The 24470-nt window shown below is 32.7% G+C and overlaps 1 protein-coding gene across 6 annotated transcripts in view; it reads left to right on the forward strand.

Moving 5' to 3' along the window:
• The window catches only part of LOC145334818 (uncharacterized), a 39458-nt gene extending 18164 nt beyond the window's left edge, over window positions 1-21294 (forward strand). Inside the window, exons 15-32 of one of the 6 annotated variants that reach the window (XR_013885026.1) lie at window positions 3589-3650; window positions 4154-4211; window positions 5060-5113; window positions 5616-5748; window positions 6183-6291; window positions 7068-7129; window positions 7986-8112; window positions 8603-8677; window positions 9083-9200; window positions 10030-10140; window positions 10613-10691; window positions 13909-14179; window positions 14514-14662; window positions 15309-15553; window positions 16253-16328; window positions 16615-16682; window positions 17198-21046; window positions 21147-21294. Coding sequence is in view for 3 of the 6 variants with exons in the window: in XM_080180442.1 (XP_080036568.1) it covers window positions 3589-3650; window positions 4154-4211; window positions 5060-5113; window positions 5616-5748; window positions 6183-6291; window positions 7068-7129; window positions 7986-8112; window positions 8603-8677; window positions 9083-9200; window positions 10030-10140; window positions 10613-10691; window positions 13909-14179; window positions 14514-14662; window positions 15309-15553; window positions 16253-16328; window positions 16615-16682; window positions 17198-17261 (1861 nt within the window). In the remaining 3 variants the exon portion in view is untranslated. Of the gene's footprint in view, window positions 1-3588; window positions 3651-4153; window positions 4212-5059; window positions 5114-5615; window positions 5749-6182; window positions 6292-7067; window positions 7130-7985; window positions 8113-8602; window positions 8678-9082; window positions 9201-10029; window positions 10141-10612; window positions 10692-13908; window positions 14180-14513; window positions 14663-15308; window positions 15554-16252; window positions 16329-16614; window positions 16683-17197 lie in introns of all 6 variants that reach the window. The other 5 variants (XR_013885025.1, XR_013885027.1, XM_080180442.1 and 2 more) reach the window with 5 other exon arrangements.
• Window positions 21295-24470: the final 3176 nt, after the last annotated feature.

Raw genomic sequence — 24470 nt, forward strand, 5'->3', positions numbered from 1 at the left:
AAGAAAAAATTATTTTCGGCCTCCAGGTTCAGGTGCTGCAGGCCTCCAGGTGGCCTCTGGACAGGTTTAAAATCCAAATTCCTTATTTGAACAGTTAGAGGTAAGTTTATAAAACAACATAAGCTTCTTTTTATATATTATTTATATATTTGAAGGAAAAATTACAATCGGCCTCCAGGTTCAGGTGCTGCAGGCCTCCAGGTGGCCTCTGGACAGGTTTAAAATCTAAATTTCTTATTTGAACAGTTAGAGGTAAGTTATAAAACAACCTAAGCATCTTTTTATATATTATTCATATATTTGAAGAAAAAATTACATTCGGCCTCCAGGTTCAGGTGCTGCAGGCCTCCAGGTGGCCTCTGGTCAGGTATAAAATCCAAATTTCTTATTTGAACAGTTAGAGGTAAGTTTATAAAACAACATAAGCTTCTTTTACTATATTATTTACATATTTGAAGAAAAAATTACAATCGGCCTCCAGGTTCAGGTGCTGCAGGCCTCCAGGTGGCCTCTGGTCAGGTATAAAATCCAAATTTCTTATTTGAACAGTTAGAGGTAAGTTTATAAAACAACATAAGCTTCTTTTACTATATTATTTACATATTTAAAGAAAAAATTACAATCGGCCTCCAGGTTCAGGTGCTGCAGGCCTCCAGGTGGCCTCTGGACAGGTAAAAAATCAAAATTTCTTATTTGAACAGTTAGAGGTAAGTTTATAAAACAACATAAGCTTCTTAATATATATTATTAATATATTTGAAGAAAAACTTACATTCGGCCTCCAGGTTCAGGTGCTGCAGGCCTCCAGGTGGCCTCTGGGCAGGTAAAAAATCAAAATTTCTTATTTATACAGTTAGAGGTAAGTTTATAAAACAACATAAGCGTATTTTAATATATCATTTATATATTAGAAGAAAAAATTACAATCGGCCTCCAGGTTCAGTTGTTGCAGGCCTACAGGTGGCCTCTGGACAGGTATAAAATCCAAATTTCTTATTTGAACAGTTAGAGGTAAGTTTATAAAACAACATAATCTTCTTTTTATATATTATTTATATATTTGAAGAAAAAATTATAATCCGCCTCCAGGTTCAGGTGCTGCAGGCCTCCAGGTGGCCTCTGGACAGGTAAAAAATCAAAATTTCTTATTTGAACAGTTAGAGGTAAGTTTATAAAACAACATAAGCTTCTTCTTATATATTAAAAACTACTTGCCTAGAAGGTGAATCTATTAACGATGTGTCCATTATTTCAGATCTTGTTAAGTAGTCTAAACTGCCAGTAAATGTTTATATGAAAATTATGTAAAAAAAATTTGCACCCCATCCTAGATTATCTGAAATTAAACATTTAGGTATTATCCTCGTAGGATTTATTTTTCTCGATTTAAAATTTTGAGTACATTAGAACCTGGCCGCGGCTCTCGGCCTTCTGACCTGCCTAGCCATGGGTACTCAGCCCCCTAGCCTATAATCTAACCAAACCTAATTGTAAAAAAGTGCCGCTGCCAGGTTTTATAGTTTAGTCGGGGGATAGCAAAATTTTCAAAATTGAAAAAAAAAATTTAAGAGGATAACGCCAACATATAATATTATTAGGTCCTACACATTGAGACTTCAAAGGTTTAAATTGTAGGAGTTAATGACATTATCTTTTTTTTATTTTTACCTGTTCAAAGCCCGAAGCTCCTGAGCCTGGAGGCCAATTGTAATTTAAAATTATACTTATTATAATATTATTTTGGAGGCCATTTGTAATATTGTCTTCAAATATATAAATAACATATAAGCTAATTTTTTTATAAGTTTACCGCCATCTGTTGAAATAAGAAATATTGATATTTTACCTGTCCAGAGTACACCTGGAGGCCTGCATCACCTAAACCTGGAGGCTAATTGTAAATTATTCTTCAAATATCTTTAAAGCATCTAAAAATAAGCTCATTTTGTTTTTTATGTAAACTTGACCTTTAACTGTTCAAATAAGATTTTTTTTGATTTTTTTAGCTGTCCAGAGACCACTTGGAGGCCTGCAGCACCTGAACCTGGAGGCCAATAGTAATTTTTTCTTCTAATATATAAAAAATATATTAAAAGAAGCTTATGTTGTTTTATAAACTTACCTCTAACTGTTTACATAAGAAATTTGGAGTTTTTACCTGTCCAGAGGCCAACTGGAGGCCTGCAGCACCTGAACCTGGAGGCCGAATGTAATTTTTTCCTCAAATATATAAATAATATATAAAAAGAAGCTTATGTTGTTTTATAAACTTACCTCTAACTGTTCAAATAAGAAATTTTTTTTTTTAGTTGTCAAGAGGCCACCTGGAGGCCTGCAGCACATGAACCTGGAGGCCGATTGTAATTTTTTCTTCAAATATGTAAATAATATAGTAAAAGAAGCTTATGTTATTTTATAAACTTACCTCTAACTGTTCAAATAAGAAATTTGGATTTTATACCTGTCCAGAGGCCACCTGGAGGCCTGCAGCACCTGAACCTGGAGGCGGAATGTAATTTTTTCTTCAAATATATGAATAATATATATAAAGGAGCTTATGTTGTTTTATAAACTTACCTCTAACTGTTCAAATAAGGAATTTGGATTTTATACCTGTCCAGAGGCCACCTGGAGGCCTGCAGCACCTGAACCTGGAGGCCGATTGTAATTTTTTCTTCAAATATGTAAATAATATAGTAAAAGAAGCTTATGTTGTTTTATAAACTTACCTCTAACTGTTCAAATAAGAAATTTGGATTTTATACCTGTCCAGAGGCCACCTGGAGGCCTGCAGCACCTGAACCTGGAGGCCGAATGTAATTTTTCTTCAAATATATGAAGAATATATATAAAGAAGCTTATGTTGTTTTATAAACTTACCTCTAACTGTCCAAATAAGAAATTTGGATTTTATACCTGTCAAGAGGCCACCTGGAGGCCTGCAGTACCTGAACCTGGAGGCCGATTGTAATTTTTTCTTCAAATATATAAATAATATATAAAAAGAAGCTTATTTTGTTTTATAAACATACCTCTAACTGTTCAAATAAGATTTTTTTTATTTTTTTACCTGTCCAGAGACCACCTGGAGGCCTGGAGCTCCGGAACCTGGAGGCCTATCCAAAAAATCTTAAATCTGGGGGAAATTCATCATATAAGAATGATTTTATCCCTAATAACCTATCCTCTCAGTCCAAAGATAAAGCCAATAATCACCGTTTACGCAAATGTGTCAGAACTTCCCCCCCCCCCCGGACCCCCCCCTTAAAATGTATCATTTTTGGTTATAAAAGATCAAAATTCTTAATTTAGTTGGTAAAAGTTAGCAATGTTTTTTTTCAGTATGGCTTAGAAATCGACTAATATCCGCTGGATTATAACAGTTTCTGAGCCTTGCAGAAAAATCATGTATCGCATCGTATTATAGACAATTTTTTTCGAATATTAAAATAAAAATCATGATAACAAAACCAGTTTTGTTAGCTCCAAGGGAATCTTAATAATTTTAACCACTTTTCGCGGAAAGCTGTCTATAATACGATGCAATAACTAACTAATCTTAAAACTAAATCCTTTTTAATTTGTCAGGATACCAAGCACAACAAGTTTAACTACTTCAGTGGTTTCATCTCATCAACAATCTATAGCTGGTAAGTACAGGGAGGAAGGGGACATCCAGCTGTTTATTAAACAAGTCCCCAAAGTCTTTATATAACGTTTTCTTAACAACCTTGGATACTTTAATTGAATTTTGATTGAGTGTCCAAACGTTTCAGCAACTAATTGTAATCTACTGAAGGTTTTTTTTGTGTATCATCCTTTGGGAGGTAATTTTTCGGCCTTTGTCATCCCCTTAGATCCCTGGATAAGTCTGTTTAATAGTAGTACAGCAATGCATCTTTGTGATTATGGTCTGTCTTAATGTAGGGACCTTAAGGGATAAGACAATGTATCCCTAATGATGATATACATAGTTACCGCCTTTGTAGATTTAAAGTTTGGACACTACAAATTTGGGAAGACCTAATGAAAATTTAATAAAAAGTCTCTTGCGAAAAACTTTTGATAGGTACTATTGTAATTCCATAAATAATAGAATTCCTAACGAAATCTCTTTTTATTTAAGACAAATATTGATTTCTTTAATTTGTAGATAATGATGTAAGCCCTGTATCAGCAGGACCAGCTCCACAACCACAACCTGTTCCCAGGTATGCCAGAATTTTTTCCAGAATGGCTTCTGAACCGATTAATATTCGCTCGATAAGAACCGGTTCAAAGCCATACTGAAAAATCATGTAGCGTATCGTATTACAAACAATTTCCCACGAATATTGAATTAAAAATCATAAAATTAAAACCTATCAGTTTTGTTAGACCAGACCTTCGGCCCCTTGTGGCCATCAAAACTGGTTTTAATCTTACAATTTTTCATTTTAATATCCTCGAAAAGCTGTCTATAATACGATGCGATAAATAAATATTATAAAACAGAATTGGTCACTGATAATAAGTAGAATAAATTTCAAATTGCGAATCATCTTTTTATTTTAAGTATTGCTTTTGAAAATCCTTATATAATTGTAACAAGACGTCTCTATTTGTTTGTGTGTTGCAAAGGATCTCGCTAATTGCGGAACCGTTATGGTTCTTTTATATAGTGAAGCCTCTAATAGGTCCTGGGAAGGTTTACAACTATTTCAGGGAGGTTACCACCACTCTTTCAAGATAAATTGTCCCTAGTATGTAATATGTCAATCAACAATAAATTATGGATTTAAAATAAGGGGAATAGTCCCTTTCGGGGCAACGCCCCTTAAGGGGCGATTTGTCGTAATTTTGAAATGGCTTTTGATAGTTTATTTTAAGTTAGGTTAGTTTATATTGGGTTAGGTGATTGGCCTCGCAGGGTTAGATCCCCCCGCTGGGTCTAGAAATAGGAGAAAAGCTACTGTTTAAAAAAAACGCCCCTTAAGAATCGTTGCCACGAAAAGGACTGTACCTAAAATAAGTTCTGACGAAAAATAACAAGTTTTATTATAATGATTTTAATTTAAAGGTTAAGAAGCTCAGCACACAAGAGAAGTGGGGGGCACGGTGTCACCAGTCTTAATCAGGAATGCATTTATTTCAATCCAGAAAAAGTTGTGGATCATTTATATCATTTCAGAATAACATTTTACTTTTAATACATGCTAATATACTAAACCAATGCTTAATCTAAGTGTTCTAAATGGGAATTTTCACCCAAAAATTTGAAAAATTCATTAAAATCTCCATTAAAGAAACTTATTCCTCAAAGCTAATTTGGCCCATTTAAAAATGTTAGTTATCTTAAAACTTAAATGCAGGGGCTGTAGTTCAGCAAATAATTCCATTTGATATTGTGAAAATTTGGATAGTTGAGTGGCGTAATGTTACTTTTGGCTCAAAACTTGGTTTTGTGTGGTAACTAAAGGGAAGTGGGTAAGAAGGGGACGGGGGGGGGGGGAGAAGAAAGTGGGCTGTGGGGTAATTTTTACTGAGAAATTTGTCAGGATCCTGGTCCCTTGTCCCTGCTTAAATGTTAAACAGTGTCGCTCATTTTTGTAAAAAATGTAATATTTTGATGGTGTTCAGTCTAACAATGTTGATATGACTGTGGAGTTTGGAAGGCTTTCCAGCAGTAGTGAGAGTGATGGGGAGAGCAGTGAAGTGGAGGAGTCACTAGGAGGAGAGAGTAATACTAGTGGTGGTCATGATAATCAGGTAAATAATAGTGGTGTAATATTAGACCGCTGCCACCACGTCACAACAATGTTTTATACCTGAGATGACTGCATGGTGTGACTGCTGATTGGCTGGTGTTATCACCAGATATCAAGACAGTAGCTAAAAGACAAAATAACGTAACAATAATACGCAAAGAGGCTACTTTAACATTTAGAGTAAGTCTGAAATTGTGAGTGATTGGACTTAAGATGTAGATAAGGCAAACTTTACTGAACAATCACAATATTAAAATAATAATACATCTACTCTTCTTTCTAAAAATTCATGAGATTAGGTTAATCATTAGGTTGCACATTTAAAAATTAATTGTAGTTTAAGATAACTTAACCTACTAAAATTACCAAAGAGTACACCCACCCTATAGACTTAGATTTCAATTTATTGCAAATTCAAAAATTAATTAATTTTAGGCAAATTATTTGGAGTTGGATGAGCCATGTCTAGTTCCAAGCTCAAGTGTTCAGGATTCAGTGTCTAGAAATTCCAGCCTGTTGAGTTCCAGCCTTCCAGCAAGCTCAGGTCAGTAGACTGATAACAAGGATGACAACATCCATAAGTATTAAGTAGTGTAGCGAAGCACAAAAATTTATCGAAGGACAAACAGACAAAATGAATTAAAGAGAAGATGTTCAGTTGATAAGAAACATTTATGAAATATTTTTAAAAATATGTATTTATGCACCATGACCGACAGACTGATGGACATACACTTGATTATACAAGGAACCTTAGAAAAAATTTTAGCCGTCTTTCTTCAATAGCAGCTGAGAAAATCCCATTTCGTTAATCGCATTAGCGTTACGGAAGGACTGAAAAAGTGAAATAAAATAAAGAGAAGCTTTGCGAATAAAAAACTACAATGCAAAATTTATATGTAGTAAAAGAATTATTATTTCTCGTATTCATTCGTATCCGGTGGATAGGAACCGGTTCTCATCCATACGAAAAAACTATGTCTAGCATCGAATTATATCCAGCTTTCTACGAATATAAAAATGTACAATCATAAGATTAAAACCAGTTTTTTTAGCTTGTGCCTTCGGCACCTCAGGGCTTAAAAAACTGGTTTTAATCTTATGATTGTACATTCTATATCCGCGGAAAGCTGTTTATAATACGATGCGAGAAATAACTATTCCTTTTACTATCCTAATTATTTATGTAGATTAAACTTTTAAAAGGAAACATTTATGTGATTTATTTTCTATTTTAAAACGCCATTTCCGATTTGCAAGGGGTATGTCAATTGTAGTTTATGTAATATGTAATACCATTGACTAACTCTTTTTATTTAGATATACTGAGTTCCAGTTTGCCTTCTAACACGGATCTTTTTCCTACAACTACTACCATTAAGGTAATTTACAGTGTTTTTTCTTTGAACTTTATTTAACTTTTTTTTGTTGAAGAGAGAAAAAAAGTGTATTTTTTTTTTAATTCATCTATAATACAAAGTAGAACGATGTCTGTCTGTCCGTCTGTCCGTCTGACCGTCTGTCCGTCCGTCTGTCTGTCTGTCCCTTAAGATCTCGGTAACCACTGAACCGATCGGATTCTACTCTTAAGGGTATCTACCTATTGGTCCTGTGGTTGTTTTAAGCTATTTTCTCGGGGGGTGGGACACCCCCAACCCCCCCAAAAACCAAAAAATCCCCCCCCATTTTTTTTTTTTTTTTTTTTTTTTTTTTTTTGAAGGAGTTTCCATGGTCATTTATGGTCTCTCGCAATAATTTTTTTTTATCACCTCTTGGGCAAAGCCCCTAGAGGCTAGGGGCGAAGCCGCTAGTAATTCATATATTGTGGTAAAGTAGACTTGTATCCATTTAATAATTAGGTTAGATTAAGTTGGATTAGTTAAAGATTATTGAAGTTTAGTTGCCTATACATAGTAGTTGGACTAGGAAAGGTTTATGGCCGCTTGAATGCCAGAAATCTTAAGGGATAAGACAATGGCCGATAAATTGATGTGGATATCCAATGCTATTACACAAAAAATACCTCTTATGTTGATTACAATTAATGGTTGAAACGTTTGGACACTCAATTTAATAAACCTTACAATAAAAATTTTAAAGAAGTCCCCAAAGTTGTTAAGCAAAACAATAAGAAAGTTAATATAAAACTTTAAGGACTAGTGTAATAAACAGATTGTCCCCTTCCTTCCTGAATGCATGCAGTTTGTGGGTTCAAACCTGTAACCTCATCTATTACAGGATGGTCGATATGTACCCATAACCTCCCTGGCAGGAAGGTCTCTAATGTATGGAGCAACAGCGGCTGATGGTTGCCAGCAGTCACCTGGAAGCAGCCTCGTTTCTTTAGAGGCTGTTGGACAACCAGGTATCAAAGTTTTCTATTTGTAGTTAAAACAAATTTAAGTTATTTTATTAAACACTTTTTGGTTTATTTTCTTCTGTGTACTTGAAGACATAGTTGTCCTTTTATAAGGAAACTAGCGGCTTCGCCCCTAGCCTCTAGGGGCTTTGCCCCAAGAGGTTTTAGATTTAAAAAAAAATTGGAGGGGGAAGGGGATATTTTTCATTTTTGGGGGGGATTAGGGGTGTCCCACCCCCCAAGAAAATAGTTATAAACCATCCCGGGACCTATGAGAAGCTATCCTGTAAAGGAGAAAACGATCAGATCAGCGGTTAGCGAGATCCTTCGCTACAAACAAACAAACATTGTTCTACTTTGTGTTATAGATTAAGGGAGTCATTTTTTCACGTATTTTTCCTTTTCATAAATATAATACTTAATAAGCGCATTTGACTAAACGGTTACACACTACTTTATGGAAGATATCAACAAAATGACCCCCTTAATAATTTAGGGCAAGAAAATGCTATTTCATGTGCCGGGGGAATGTGTTCAGTTAGCACAGCTGCTGTTAGCTTCACCATTTCAGGTTTAAAATTAGAATATTTTATATACCTACTTTAAATTTAATTTCCCGAAATTTAAAAAAAAAATGTTGGATCACTGAAAGAAAACGAAAAAGCGGGCTTCCTCGTATTTTCACAGTAACTTTTGATAGGTAGTTTATTTTAGGCTAGATTTAGGTGAAAAGTTACTGCGAAAATACGACGAAACCCGTTACTTTGTTATCTTTTAATGATTCAAAATGTTCAATATTAAAAGTAGCACATTTATGGTTCCTTTTAAATGAGTTGCATTTCTTTTTAATAATAATGACAGAATGAAAGTAAACATGCAGAAATTAATCATTCATTTAGTATTGATTACTAATACTGACTGGCAAAAATATTTCAGTAAAACTCTTCTTGGTTACTTGAAATGTCCTTAATTTTAGGTAATGCTTCTGGCGACCGAAATCGCACCCTGGAGACTGCTGGCGGCCGCAGCCAGGCTCTAGAGGATGAACTTATGCTCCTCAGACTCCTGGATCAACATAAAACTAGTTCTACAAGGTAAAAGTTTCTATAAAGTAAAGTTATATGTAAGTTTTCTCCAATCAAATTAAAATTTGATTTGTAATCTTTATTTGATAGTAACAGGATGTTTATCTGTGTTTACCACCACCCTCCCATGAGAAACCGCCAATAAGAAAAATGACCCCCCCCCCTCCCCAAATTTATTTTTTAACTAAAATTGAAAGTGAAGAAGATCGACTTACCCCCACCCCCACTTCCAATGCCCCTAGGGAGGCCTCTAGGGGCGTAGCTGCTAGTATTTTAATAAGAGAGGGGAAAGTTTTGACACATTTGCGTAAACAGTGAATATAGGCTTTATCTTTGGACTGAGAGGATAGGTTATTAAAAATAAAATCATTCTTATAGGACGAATTTTCCCAAGTTTTAAGATTTTTTGAATAGGCCTCCAGGCTTAGGAGCTGCAGGCCTCCAGGTTGTCTCTGGACAGGTAAAAATAAGAATTAAAATATTTATAAAAAAAAATTTCTTTTTTCTTCAAATATATATGTAAATAACAATAAAAAAAATATGTATATTTTGTTTTATAAGTTGACCTCTGAATCTTTAAAAAAATTCTTTTTTAATTTTTACCTGTCCAGGGACCAATTTGAGGCCATCAGCTCGTAAATCTGGAGGCCTGCAGCTCGTAAACTTGGAGCCTATCTAAAAAATCTTAAAACTTGGGAAAATTCATCATAAGGGAATGATTTTATCTTTAATAACCTATCCTCTCAGTCCAAAGATGAAGCCTTAACTCACTGTTTACGCAAATGTGTCAAAACTTTCCCCCCTCTTGACAATTTGTAAGAAGTATTTTTGCTTGCAGGGACACAGCTGGAATGTATTTACCAGAGACAGATGCAAGCTTTAGTTCCATAGTTTCTGCTGGTCCTAGCAATAATAGTCTTCCATCCACAGTAACTCCATCTGGTACTAGGTAAATATCAGGGAAAAGGGAATGTAATTCTGACAAACAATTCAAAGTGAAAATTTCTCCACAACCCCTTTCCTTTTTTCTCTCCTTTTTACCGGCCCCTGGGTAAATATACTTTAAATCACATTATCTACTAGAACTGCTAATTTAGATTAATTATAAATGGCCAAAGGCTGTTGCAGCGTATTATAAACAGCTTTCCGTTGATATGAAATGTACAATTAAAAGATTAAAACCAGTTTTTTTTAGCCCCGAGATGCCGAATACACGGGCTAGGTAAACTGGTTTTATTCTTATGATTATATATTTTAAAATTCTTTGAAATCTGGATATAATACGATGCTAGACATAATTTTTCCTTTTGGCTGAGAATATTACTCTGTTTCGAACCGACACTGGAAAAAGTTATAAATATGTATAAGTATTTTCTACCTTTTATCCTCTTCCACTTATTGACACAATATTCCTTTCCTAGTGCCCCGAGACTAGCCACGTCAGTATCTTTGGATTATTCTGTTCTTGGTGCAAAGGAAAAAATTCCACAAGTTCATCAGGTAATGGTCAAATATAGTAATTTATCGCATCGTATTATAGACAGCTTTCCGCGGATATTACAATGAAAAGTCATAAGATTAAATCAGTTTGTAAAGGCCAGCGGGGCCTAAGGCCCGATCTTGACAAAACTACTATTAATTTTATAATTTTATTTTATTATTCGTGTAGGTACTTTACATGAGTTTACAGTATTGCTAAAACCACACGCTTTGTTTTTTATTAAATGAATAAGTTGGGGTACAATGTTTGGCACTTTCGATATAAGTAAATGATAATAAAAAACCCATAGAATGCGATAATAACTTCAGAAAAATCGAAGAAAATAGTTTTCATACTTAATTAACGTTTTTAAGTTTTTCTTTAAAAAGTTTAGATAAGATGCCTTTAAATGTCGTCTATGATTTTGTCAGGGATAAAAATATAACTTTAAAATAAAAATTACAACATATTTTCAGGGATCGGAAGCCTCACGTAAGCCGCGCATAAGCCTCAGTTTTAAACCTGCTTGTGAGCAGAAAAAAAATTTCAGAAAGAAGGATTGTCTGCTAAAGAGCCGTTTTATACATCCAGCTGAATTTTATTGTGATAAAATCACGATTTCACTGAGGCTTACACGCGGCTTACGTGAGGCTTCCGATCCCTGCATATTTTTTCAATTAGTACAAAGTAAAATTTTGAACATTTTATTGATCAGTATACTTTTTAAAATGTGAAGTAGAAACCTGAATATTTTATCATGAAAATTGTGTTATGATTTGATTGTATGCTAGATTACAAGAAAAAAGATACTGACAGTACTTCTTGGTTCTTTAAAAAAAATTAGGTAGATTACTTTCAGAACCCCTCTTTTTGCAACGTTATTTCAATAGAACAGAGCCGTAGTCTTAGTGTACTCAATATCTAGACAGCCAACCATTGTTTTAGAATTGTTCAATTTTTTTAACTTCTGATAAAAACAGAATTAATGGTATTTTTGTAAATATTATACCTCCAAGAAATGGCTATACTTCCCAATCATATGTTGTGTGATATTTAAGAGGAATTATTTTGATATAATGTCATTAAAATATTCGTTGAAAAAAGTGCTATTCTAGCTTATACTTCACATTTTAATGTGTATGATAATTCAAATAAAAGATAATGAAGATTTATATTATATTTAATTGTTATAATTATAAAGAAAAACCTGGAAACAGTAAAAAACTGACTTTATTTTATTGACGTAGGGAAAATTTTGTCAAATATTTGAATAAAAAAAACAATATAAAACAAAATAAACTATTTTTAATATAGTCACAAAAAGGCTTAATGAGTTTAGGAAATATTTCATTCACTAATCATGTCATTTAAACTCTATTACACAGAATACAGTGTAAAAAGATGTTCTTGTTTTAATTTTAAGTAATTTCAAATGCATTTTAATACCTTTTAATGATTTATTTTTTCAAACATCTTTTTATAAAATGTTATTGATTTTTGAAGTTATATATTAGAATGTTTTTAAATTTTGTTAACATTTTGTTTTAAATGTAGAAAATTGGTAATTCTAAACATTCAAAAAATGATTTTATTAAATTTTCATCACTTAAATTGCATGTTTGATGAAATTTTCAACTGATAATTCAAGAAAAATCGTTTAAGTTTTATTATATTTTACTTTGAATTGTTAAAAAAATATATTATTGTCAAAAAAGGAGAAGATATGTTTTCCTCAAAAAAAGACCAAAAACATGAAAATTAACACGTGTAATGAGAATTTTTTTCTTTCAGGTTTAATTTTAAGTAATTATTGATATTTTTTGTAAAAAGGATTTTATACAGCATGACCCTCAAAAAAGTATTTTTAAGCATCTGCAGCCCTTATTTCTCAATGAATTATAAAAAAATGCATATGTCCTTGTTCTCCATAGTATTCCACATAAGTAGATATAAAAATATTTTTTTTACCTCTATTAACACCGGAGATTTTTAGAGCTAAAGTTTTGAAAAAGTGACTGAGGAAAAAGTAACTTTTAACATGAAACGACTTTTTTAGCAAAATTAAGGTAGAAATCCTTTTATTTTTGTTACTAGCAGAAACTTTATACAAAAATGAAATAAAAAAATTAGTTTTTGAGTAAAAAGCATTTTTTTACACATATTTTTTTAGTCTTTTTAGTTTAATGATATTTTGAAAAACTTACTTATTAGGCAAAATTTTTTAAGATTAAAAAACCAAATAAATCTTTATGAATATAGCAGGAAAATTGTTTTTGTTTCACAATCCTAACTTTAATAACAAAAAAGTTATGAAGAAAATAAAATTAAAACATAATGATTTTTTTGTCTAAAAAGCTTAATTAACCCCCTATTAAATTATTGAGATGTCAGAAAAGTAGGCGGAGCAGCTGTCATAATTAATCCTTTTCTCAAATAAGGGTTAATAAATAACCTGAAATTTGCAAATAATCAATTCATTCAGTAGTATTTTTTGCCATTAAAAATTTATATTTTTTGGTGGAATAAAAAGAAATAATTAGTTAACTTGTTTTTCTTTGTGTCTCATTATTCAGTTGCCGGAAAAACATAATATAACCATCCAAAAAATAAGAGAAACAAAAAAAAATTCTTTTTCTCAGTCACTTTTTCAAAACTTTAGCTCTAAAAATCTCCGGTGTTAATGGAGGTAAAAAAAATATTTTTTTATCTACTTATGTGGAATACTATGGAGAACAAGGACATATGCATTTTTTTATAATTCATTGAGAAATAAGGGCTGCAGATGCTTAAAAATACTTTTTTGAGGGTCATGCTGTATAAAAAGTTTTAAAACTCGAGTTAAGTAGTTGTGCTAAAAAAGGTTGCGAATTTATGTAATTTTCTTGCAAAAAAAAATTTCTAGGATTTTAAAAATAGCAAAGGGTGTTATTAGACGTACTTACAGATACAATTGCTAAGTCATTTTGGCCAAACACTAAAATAAAGTTTTTACATCTGAGGGTCCACCCGTGACCAGTTAAAATATTAATCGAGTTCGAAGCCATACTAAAAAGTTTATATAATAGTGTTTCAAAGTATGTATAATGAATTTTAGCTTGTGATTTTTTTCTATAAAGGGTTAGGATATTTTTGTTTCAATTTTCAAAAAAAAATCGTAACTTTATGTTATCGTTCATTTATTAATATCCGAAAAACAGATTTGATTGAACATGTTTGATAACTCTTAAATGTTAACAGGAACGCAACTCTCGTGCCACGCCAGACCAACACAGACGGCCTATGCTGACACCCGAGCCTGCCAGTCATGCCGGCACCAACAGAAGCAGCCCCAGTCCCACCGTCTTCCACCATCGTGGCGGCAGTGTACACAATGTGGTCGAGCGAGAACCGGTTTTTGAGCTGGTAACACGTGACTATCCGGATAGTTTGAATTTTGATAATCCCGGGCCAGTGGTGGTTCAGGCTGGTAAACCTGGAGGTAGGGCGAATCCAGGCACACCTTCAAGTGGTAAGTACATTTATACCTAAACTGTAAAACAAAATATTATCCTCCCTAAAGAGTGTTTTTGAATAAACAGAAGTTGTATTGAATATAAAAGTATACCTTGATAAACGAGAATTTGAAAAAAATTACTAAGGGTTAGTTATGAAGGAAACATTTTTTGGGGAAAAAAACATGGTCTCAAATGATTCCAAATTGCCTAATTCGGCGAGAAATTCAATAAAAAAAAATTTGGCGACGGCAGTGAACGGCGGGAGCGGCGGTCCTTAAAAATCTAAATATAATATTTAGGACAAAATATAATTTAAATCTAGTTTTAAAACAATTGTATCCATTTTAGAAAACGATCAGCTGTTTGGTTACTTATCCAATATGGCGGCTGAAATTTCCAGCACGCCTACAAGTGATCAGCCAATGGCAGAACAGCTGTCCATTGGAGATCAACCAATTGTAGAGCAGGGACCACTTCAACTTAGCACCCCACCTCAGGTTAGAATTTTCTCTTAATACGTATTTTTTATATTATGTAACTGTTATTTTCTAAATATCATGATTTAACAAATTTACACTGACTTTGAGAAAAATATTTTAATGTGTTTCTTTCTAGAATACAGACTAATAAAAGTTAGAATTCACTCAGATTTCTATTGGATAGAAAAATAAACATTAAATTAATCTCTTCTCGAAACCTAAGATCAAATCTAGCCTTTAATAGGTAGATTGTTAAAATTGAGGAAAGGAGAAGATTTTAGAAGATTAATTTAAATACAATTTGTTTCTTTTTTTAGTTTCAAAGCTACTTTATAATTCACTTTGTCAGCCAGTTTGTTACGCTATTGGGGAAATATGATTTTCTTGATCTATATAAATAGACAGCTGTAATTGTAAGTGAAGATTCCTATGATATGAGCTTATAATTTTGTTCATCTGTCTGTCGGTCAAGCTTCAAAAGTTGTAAACGTTATTAATGTTTTTTGATTTTACATATTTTCTTTTTTTTAATCGTGATAAGAACTGAACACCTGTTTACAACTCACTTTGTCTGTTAGTTCATTCCATGATTATTTTGTGCTTTGCTACTTATAGCTGTTGTCATCCTTGTTTTACAGTAATCCATTTATAAATCAAAATCTAGATTGGTGGAAAGCCTGCCATAAGCTCGAGAAAACCGTCCCTGCCAACCAGCCTTGCTGCAGCTGTTCATCAGGCAAACAGTAGTCCCGCAGTTACTGCAGCTGTACTCCCAGCTGCCAATAATAGCCCAGTAGCTGTTCAACAGGCAGCAAATCAGGTTGCTGTGAGTCTGATAGCATCATTGAGCACTGAAGCTGTTAATAATACTCTGGTGCAGATTAATGCTTCTGTGGATACCATGATTGGACAGGAAAGTTCACATTTTTACTCCAGATATGACAATAAAAGTTACTGAAATAAAGGGAATAGTAGCTTTCACAATATTCCTTAAAATTGTGAGCAAGCTTCCAGTCAAATGCGCTTATTAAGTGTAAATGTTCGTAATAATTAAACGCATATTTAAAAACAATTTGACCTAATAAGCGCATTTGACTGGAATCAACTTTACCTAATTATGCTAAAGCTACTATTCCTTTAATAAGTATAGATATATAATATATAATCCAGAAAACTACCAGTGTTTGAGAACTTTTTATCTGCAAGCAAATTACTTTTGGTTCTTTTGTAGCGACTTGGCTATGTTAATATTTCCTACGCTATTGCTGTTATTCAAAGACCCAATTGAAAGTCGGCACATGGTCCACGGGTTGAGGACATACAGTTATTTAACCCATTCACCCTCTATTGTTTTACTTTAATGTTACGGATTCTTTTTTTTAGATATATTACTTATAGCGTTAATGAACGAAAAATGATCTGTTATCTGAATTTTAATTTAATTTATATTTATTCCAAAATTACTTTGTCTTTTGAATATACTTTTTTATATTTTTACACTACCAAATATAATAACAAATGTCTCAGTTTTATATTGCTGCGCCACCTAAAGACCTAATAATACTTGTTTATATTATCATAATGTAAAATGTGTAACAATGAATTGAAACAGGCTATGGGAAGCACTTTTGGAAGAACAGATAGTCCTCTACAACAGTCCTCTCTGGAGAACTTGACATCCCAGGTAAACCATTGATTTCCAGGGATCTAAAGGGATAAGACAATGGATGATAAATTTATATACATTCCCAATGATTATACAAAAATTATCCCTTCAGCAGATTGAAATTAGTGGTTGAAACGTTTGAACACTCAACTTTATGACCCAATCAATCAATATCTATGGAAGTCTACAAAGCTATAGATTAAGAAAACTTATAAAACTTTAAGGACTAGTGTAATAAACGGCCCATTGCCCCCACTCTCTCTTTGTGTTATCATCCTTATTAACATATTTCATTTTTTTAAAGGTTCACTCATCTGAAAGCGCAACTCCAATTGAGTCTACAGTTGCAGCAAGATTAGATACTTCGGCAGCACAGGAAAATAATATAATACAATTAAAACTTTTTATAAATTTTATCTTGACTAGCGGCTTCGCCCCTAGAGGCTTGTAGGGGCACTTGATCGTAGGGGGAGGGGTAAGAAATGTTGATCCCTGCCACTTTCAGTTTTAATGTGCAAATTTGAACTTGAAAATAGCTTATAATACACTATGTTCAAAATAGACGTAGGCTATTTCTGGTAGCTCTTACAGAGTTGGTATTTCTAGATTGCACAGACTTCCAAGCTTTTTCCTTTGAGAGGGGTATAATGAGGGATTTAAAAAGTTTTTATGAGGGTAAAACTGTATTTTTTACAATGTTCAAAGGGGTAAAAAGAGGGTTTCAAAGTTTGAGGGGGGGGGGGGGACGCCCCCAACCTTGGACAGTTAACCAAGATTGGACCTTATTGAAACAGGATTCCTTAATTTCAAAATTTATTGATTGACTAAACTTACAGACGCACAGACAAACCCTTCAAAAACAAATTGAAATTATATTTATTAATTTAACAGGATAATGTACCAACTGCTGATATAGAAACTGGATGTTTAAGCCCTGACCACCAGCAATAATAATCCTGAATCTGCACTCTCAATAATTGTCTGTTCTGTTCAACTACACTTATCTTGTATTGATTGATTGATTGATTCAAAATCAAATCAAAATCAAATTGTTTTATAAATAGCAATAAAGGGCTACTTTACAAAAAGAATTGCACCCGAAAAAAAATTGTATTTAATCTTGATCAGTGGCGTGCAAAGCATTTCAACCACTAAAAAATGAACGGACACCTTCTCAATTTATATTTAATGGGGTTTGACACTCTCCTAAAGCATACTACTGATCGTGATGACATGAAAATAATAGGCTGTAAACTTACTGGCGCATCCGCCATTTATAAGAGCACAAATTTCCATAAACGTAATTAGTAGAATTATAATACTATGCAATAACAGTAATATTCATTAATATTTAGATGTAGTAATAAAAATATTTATCGCTTTAATAATAATACTGGAATATTCATTACGTCTTAATCCTTACATATTTCAGAAAGTTTTTTCACGCTGTACTTTATACATTTTCACTTAAAATATGAAAAAATTATGTATCGCAGTTTGCACATATGGGAATAGATCATCAAATTATTCTATTCATTTTTGATCACATGGCAAAAATTGTAGTTTCTACCTTTTTCGTCTACGAAGGGGAGATTGAATTTTCAAGTATTATGCGATCACACATTGAAGTCAGGGATTTAAAGGGATAAGACAATGGACACTCAATTTAATAAATAACCATTAAATTCATTAGAAAGCCCCCAAAGTTGTTAGGCCAACGAATAAGCAAACGTTATTATAGAACTTTGGGGACTTGTGCGTAGGAAACAGTCCATTGTTCCCTTTCTCTCTGCATTGATGTATATCCCCTAATGTAAAATAATATAAATATCTAGGTTATAAAATGAACTTTCCTACGTTGCCGAAATTGCACTTTTATCTAATCTGATATTCAGATTATTCACCAAAATTATGCACATTGGAAAGGAAAAATTCAGAGTTTTTTAAATTAAATCTTAACAGAACTACAGCACTGGAATATGCATCAGCGATGTAAAGTCAGAGCTGGAAGGCTTCTTAAACTGAAGCTGCCTTTTTCGCTGGAGTCGGAGCCGGCAATCGAATACATGGATATTTTAAGAGATTCTGGCATGCCCCTAAATAATGTTTTTCCCAGCTGGCTAACACAGCAATGTTCCCCCTCCTCTCTCATGACCATGGAGAAACATATTGATATCGGCTCCATATTTCTGACTTTAATTTGGAACTTAGTTGTCCAAAAAAAAAAATAGGCGGTTAAAATTTATGTTTTTCAAAGTACATGCTTTAAAGCAGTAATGTTTTTGTTTTATACTTGGGTTATAAAAGTATCTGTTCCACCTCAGACCTTCAACCTTTTGAATTATAAAATTTTCTTTTCATGGTGAAATGGTAATTTTTGTTTCTCCTATCACTACTTAGAACAAGTTGTAATTAGTAAAACATCTTTTAAGTGATTTTCTCTAACAAAAATATGATGTATATTAAAATACTTAATCATTAAGCCCAATGAAATTAACAAAATAACTCATGACTTTAGAAATCAATAATTTTCTAGTTTTTTTATGGTATAAATGATTTAGCTTTAATTGCTTACTAACCTTAATTGATTTGGCTATAGTCTCTTTCGTTGCAACGCCCCTTAAGGGGCGATTCGTCGTAATTTTAAAGTGACTTATGATAGGTTATTTTATTTTAGGTTAGGTTATATTGGGTTAGGTGAATGCCCCGCAGGGTTAGGCAATTGGCGCCGAAGGGTTAGAGCAGGGCTAGAAATAGGAGAAAAGCTACTGTGAAAATACGAAGAAACGCTTTTTAAGGGGCGTTGCCACGTAGGGACTATACCAATTGATTTTTATATAATCTTATGAAATAAGTATTTGTTTCGTTGCTATTTAGTTATTATATAATTATTACTAAATGACTATTTATCTGATCTAAAACAATAATGTATGTATTACTGTATTAGAAAAAATACTCTAATTCATACATTTTTTTTATTTAAATTAGACAAATTATTAATCGTATTTTTGTAATTTTGCACATTCAAGTTTAGAGTACGCTTTCAAATTATTCTCTTTATTTAAGATCCTATGGCAAAATTTGTAATTTCTACCTTCTTCGTCAACAAAGGGGAAATATAAATTTCAAGGCTTGCCAAGTGATCAAACATTGAGAGAAATTTTGGAATACACTTTCTCGTATTCATTCGAATCCGGTGGATAGGAACCGGTTCTCATCCATACGAAAAAACTATGTCTAGCATCGTATTATATCCAGTTTTCTACGAATATAGAAATGTACAATCATAAGATTAAAACCAGTTTTTTTAGCCGGTGCCTCCGGCACCTCGGGGCTAAAAAAACTAGTTTTAATCTTATAATTGTACATTCTATATCCGCGGAAAGCCGTTTATAATACGATACGAGAAATAACTATTCCAGCATGATCAAAATTATGAATATAATTATTAAAAACCACTTAATACTTAATTATATAATATTTTGTATGATTTAATGTACTCATTTACATATGATTTAAATATTCTTACTTATACAGTAACATATTAATCTTTACATCCAAGCAAATTGAAGTTTGATCTGATCAGTGGCCGTGATTCAGCAAATTAATTCCATTTGAAATTACTGAAAATTAGGATATTTTAGTGATGTAATGATTTTTAATGTAAAACTTGTTTTGTGATGTAACGAAAAGGAAGTGGGTAAGAAAGGGGAAAATAAGGAAGTGGATTGTGGAGAAATTTTCACTTTGAATTGTTTGTCAGAATCCTGGTCCCTTGTCCCTGGATCTGATAAAAGCATTTAGTCATTTTATTTGAATTAGTGATACTTAAAGGGACTATGCGCGAACTATAGCAAGTGGTTTTGGACACCCTCCCTCAGTGATTTTGAGTAATTTTTGATGGATATACTAGGTTTATGATGTAATTATTTCATATAATACAAATATGTTTTACCATAGTTTTATATGAAAAAAGAATTAGAAATCTTAAACCTTTTTTTGGCGTAATCAGTAATCAAGTATCACCCCTTTTGCTAAATGTAATATGTATATTTGAAATGTAAAAAACTCACTTGCTCTCGTTCGTACCCAGTTCCCTTTAAACAATATACATTTATTATTTAGTTTACAGGTTTAGTAACTGTATTTTGATACTTTTTAATGAAAATAATGATAATCCTTTATATGTATGTACCAGTATTTGTACCAACTATAAAAAAAATCAAGTAATCTGAAATTTTTTAAATGCTCTAGTAACTTTAAGCGAAATGCTGATTTTCATAAAATGTTTTTGTTCACTTAAATTTAAGTGCTTTCACTTAAAACTATCCCATGACCACCAAACACCACAACCCCCATTTATATTTAGATTTAAGAAACCCTGTGGGGATCTTAATCTTATAACCCTTACCAACCCCAGCAGAACCTAAAATAAACAACAACAAAAAGTTTTGTTCACCAAATTGTTTTGTTCACCAAATTGTTTTGTTCACCAAATTGTTTCATTGTGGTCAAAATGCGACTTTAAGTGAACGGCTCAAATACTTGATTTTCTTTATAAAAAAAATATGTTAATGATATTTGTTTGTTCATTTCAAATGGTCGTAAAAAATTTTCCAGCATGGCTTAAAAAACCGACTAATATCTGTAGTGTTAGAACCGGTTCCCAGTCACACTGAAAAATCATGTATCGTATCACTATCGTATTATATCCAGTTTTCTATGAAAATTAAAATGTACAATCATATTATTAAAACCAATTTTGTTATCCCGTGCCTTCGGCATCTTAGGGCTAGCAATTTTTAATTTTATAATTGTACATTTTAATATCCTTAGAAAGCTGTTTATAATACGATGTGATGAATAACTATATGAGAATTGTTATTTATGTGATATTGATAATTTAATTCGTCCAGTAACTTTATCTTGTAACTCTTCTAACACACTTTCATATAATAACCAATAAATTTAGATTTTAAACTAAGATATTACCGTTTTTAAAAGCGAAGCTTTTCTATAATTAGGGTTGGTCCGTCCGTACGTACGTAACTGATAGCTCTTTTTGTTAATTTAGGCATTTTATAATTGTCCTATCGATTTAAAACTTTGCATGATGATTCCTATAGGAGTTAGGTACGAGTTAGAAAAAGAAGCAACTCTATAATCGTTACCAGAAAGACCGTACGTTCATTTAAAACATGTTACTTTTTAACTTTTTTAACAACAAATGTTTATGGGATAAAATTATCCGATTGGTCTGATTTTTGGTATACTGATTCCTAGGACAACAGAGTACATTGTTATTAGCGAAGCATATCTATAATCAAGTCTTATAAATGTAAGTATGTCATTAAACAATATCCTGTTTTTATGCAGTTTTTTTACAGATCTATTTAGTTTCGTACGACTTTAATACATTTTTATTGTGATTATTTAGTTCAGAGCTTCGCTTCTTGTTTATTGTACTCCATCGGGGATCTTAATGGACAATAAATTGATGTACAGTCCACTCCCAATTACCATTAACAAAGTCAGCCCATAGTTAGATCAAAATTATTGGCAGAAATGTTTACGTACAACCCTACTAAAATTTGATAAAAGTTTTTTAAGTCAAGAAATGAGAGAACGTGTTATGAATGATAACATCCATAAAAGCAAAGCTCTGAAACGACCATTAACATTTGTAGAGTGTCATAAAACAGGTTTGAGGTATATCCAACAAGTGAATTAAATCTAAAATTATATTTGGGGGGCAAATTTAGAGATCGTCATTTTACTATATGTTGCCCCCCAACGACAACTGAAAACCAAATATAGGTTTTGTGATTTTCCCCCCAATTTATTCCGTTATTGATAAAAGCTGGTCAGAATAAGACGAATGGACTTTCTGGTAACGATTATAGAGTTGCTTCGCTTTCTAAATCAAATCTTACTGTTATATTAATCATTGTGCAAAGTTTGAAATCGATAGGACTCTTCAAAGATGTCTAAATTAACGGGAAGAGGTAACCGTTACGGACGGACAAACCTTATAGAAAATCTTAGCTCTTTAAAACGTGAAAATACAAGAAGAGATTCGGTAACTTTAATTTTAAGAACATTCAAAAGTTTGTAAGAGAATGATAAAATAAGTCACAATGGTTCCAACACTGGCCATCAAATTCTTTCCATCCACATTGAAGTATCCAAGCGCTGAGAAATTTTCTATCTATAAACAAATAATAGCGTTAATTACTGCGGATACGCCAGTAGCATCTAGGTGATCTGGTTTCAAATGGACAGAAAGGGTATGTAAAATTAGCTTAAAACCATGTCAAGAGTTAAATCTATTAAAATAAAAGTAATCACAGGAGCTATATGAAGCTTACCTGAAATGGAGAACCCAATCGGTTCAGCACTGAGCAGTCGTTGAGATCTTCAGCTTTAGACAAAAAAACCTACCACTGTATATCAAAGGAGAGGACAAAGATAATGCCAAAAATTCTCATATGATTAGTTGTCTGTAACAGTGAAACTGTGTTTATGACTGCAGTGAAGGTGTAATTTTGACAGTGGATAAAAAATATTGCCAAAAACAAAGCTATAATCGAAATTGACAAAAACGCACTTACTTTTTGTTAAAAACACAGTGGCTGTATATATTTTTGCTAGTGGTAAAAGTGGCAGCACCCCGTCTGCAAGACAAGTAACGCTATACAGACCGGTAAAAACACGGATGGATTTTTTTTCCAGCCATATTGGGCAAGCACAACGAGGTTAGATTATGTAAAGGCTAGAAGAGCCTCATTTTGTGCAGTAGGAGGTGAAAAGGTGCGATTCCACCTTCCTGACAATAGGTATGGGAGGTGGACTCACACCCAACTGGTGTTTGCCTCTCCAAACCAACTTTGACAAGGGTCTACCCCACCCCCTTATTCAGGTAAAGAGGGGTGTCTAGGTAAAAAGTCATATAAACTCTTCGCGCGTAATTTACCAATGCAGGGACACTTTCTAGTCCTTTGAGTGTGCAACTTCTAGGAGGGTGTATCCAACCCCCAACAAAAAAATACCATCTCTTGTTGTCTGTAATACACCTCTCTCGATTTTTGTTTAATGGAATGGTCAAAATTTTCGGCTTTGCTCCGCGCTCCCCCTATTGCAAAACCCTCTGCACGCCACTGGTTTTATGTACGTACACTTGAAAGTGACTTTTTAAAATCTTGATTTAGACCTGTGCTAGATCTTGGAGTAGTATATAGAGTCGCCATTTTGTTGCTGTATCTACACTTTTAATTCTTTTCCTAAAAAACATTACAACTGAAATAGAAAAGGGAAGTATTTTTTAATTTCATTATTGTCGAATAAGAGCTTTTTTTAAAGATGGCCCTACTTTTTGTAATGATTATTTCTGACATCTTAACTGGAACTGAGATGGGTTTTTGAATCAAGAATGTCGCGTTTTTTCGACATTTTTCAGACCGGTCGTGTTCGTTCAATCAATCATTATTATGAAATTGTCTCGTAGGGTTTAAACAGAGTTTACAACTTAGGAATTCAAAATTTTAAAATTATTATTTCAGCCATTTGTATAATGTCTAATAAAGCTCTAAAAAGATGCATTAATTAATATACAGCAAAAATGGATTTAAGATTATTTATTTTTCTTCTATAAAAGCCGTACCAACAAAAGTGAAATAATTAAATAAATAGTTGTATACTCATTCTTGATTCAAAAACCCATCTCTGATGATCTATTTAATTCATGAATAAAATCAGAAAAATATGAGTTGTGTGTCTATCTATAAGTCGAAATTTTGTCTTTGATGAATTATTTTTTGAAAGCTACATCAACATAAAACTCTACTCTTATAATGATACTAGCCAAGAGGGGTGTAGACAACCATTTTTTTGTCAAGTAATTTTAAATAGCAACCATTTTTAGTAGCGGAGTGAGGTAAAATAGGATATACTGCTATAGTAGATAGATGACTAAATTAAATGATGTTTTATGACAGTGTGCTGGCTTCGCCACAAGCATTCATGTTCCCTATTTTAGAATTCAACAAGAAAGAAAACGTTCATTCCCCCTGGTTAAATGTACTGTAATATCAAGAAGCCAACCATCACTCATGTAAAATTATTTTAATTTTGAAAAAAAAATTTTTTAAATTTTTTATAAAA

Source organism: Acartia tonsa, chromosome 12 (assembly GCF_053477335.1).
Source record: "Acartia tonsa isolate MP-2025a chromosome 12, ASM5347733v1, whole genome shotgun sequence".
Classification (NCBI taxonomy): domain Eukaryota; kingdom Metazoa; phylum Arthropoda; class Copepoda; order Calanoida; family Acartiidae; genus Acartia; species Acartia tonsa.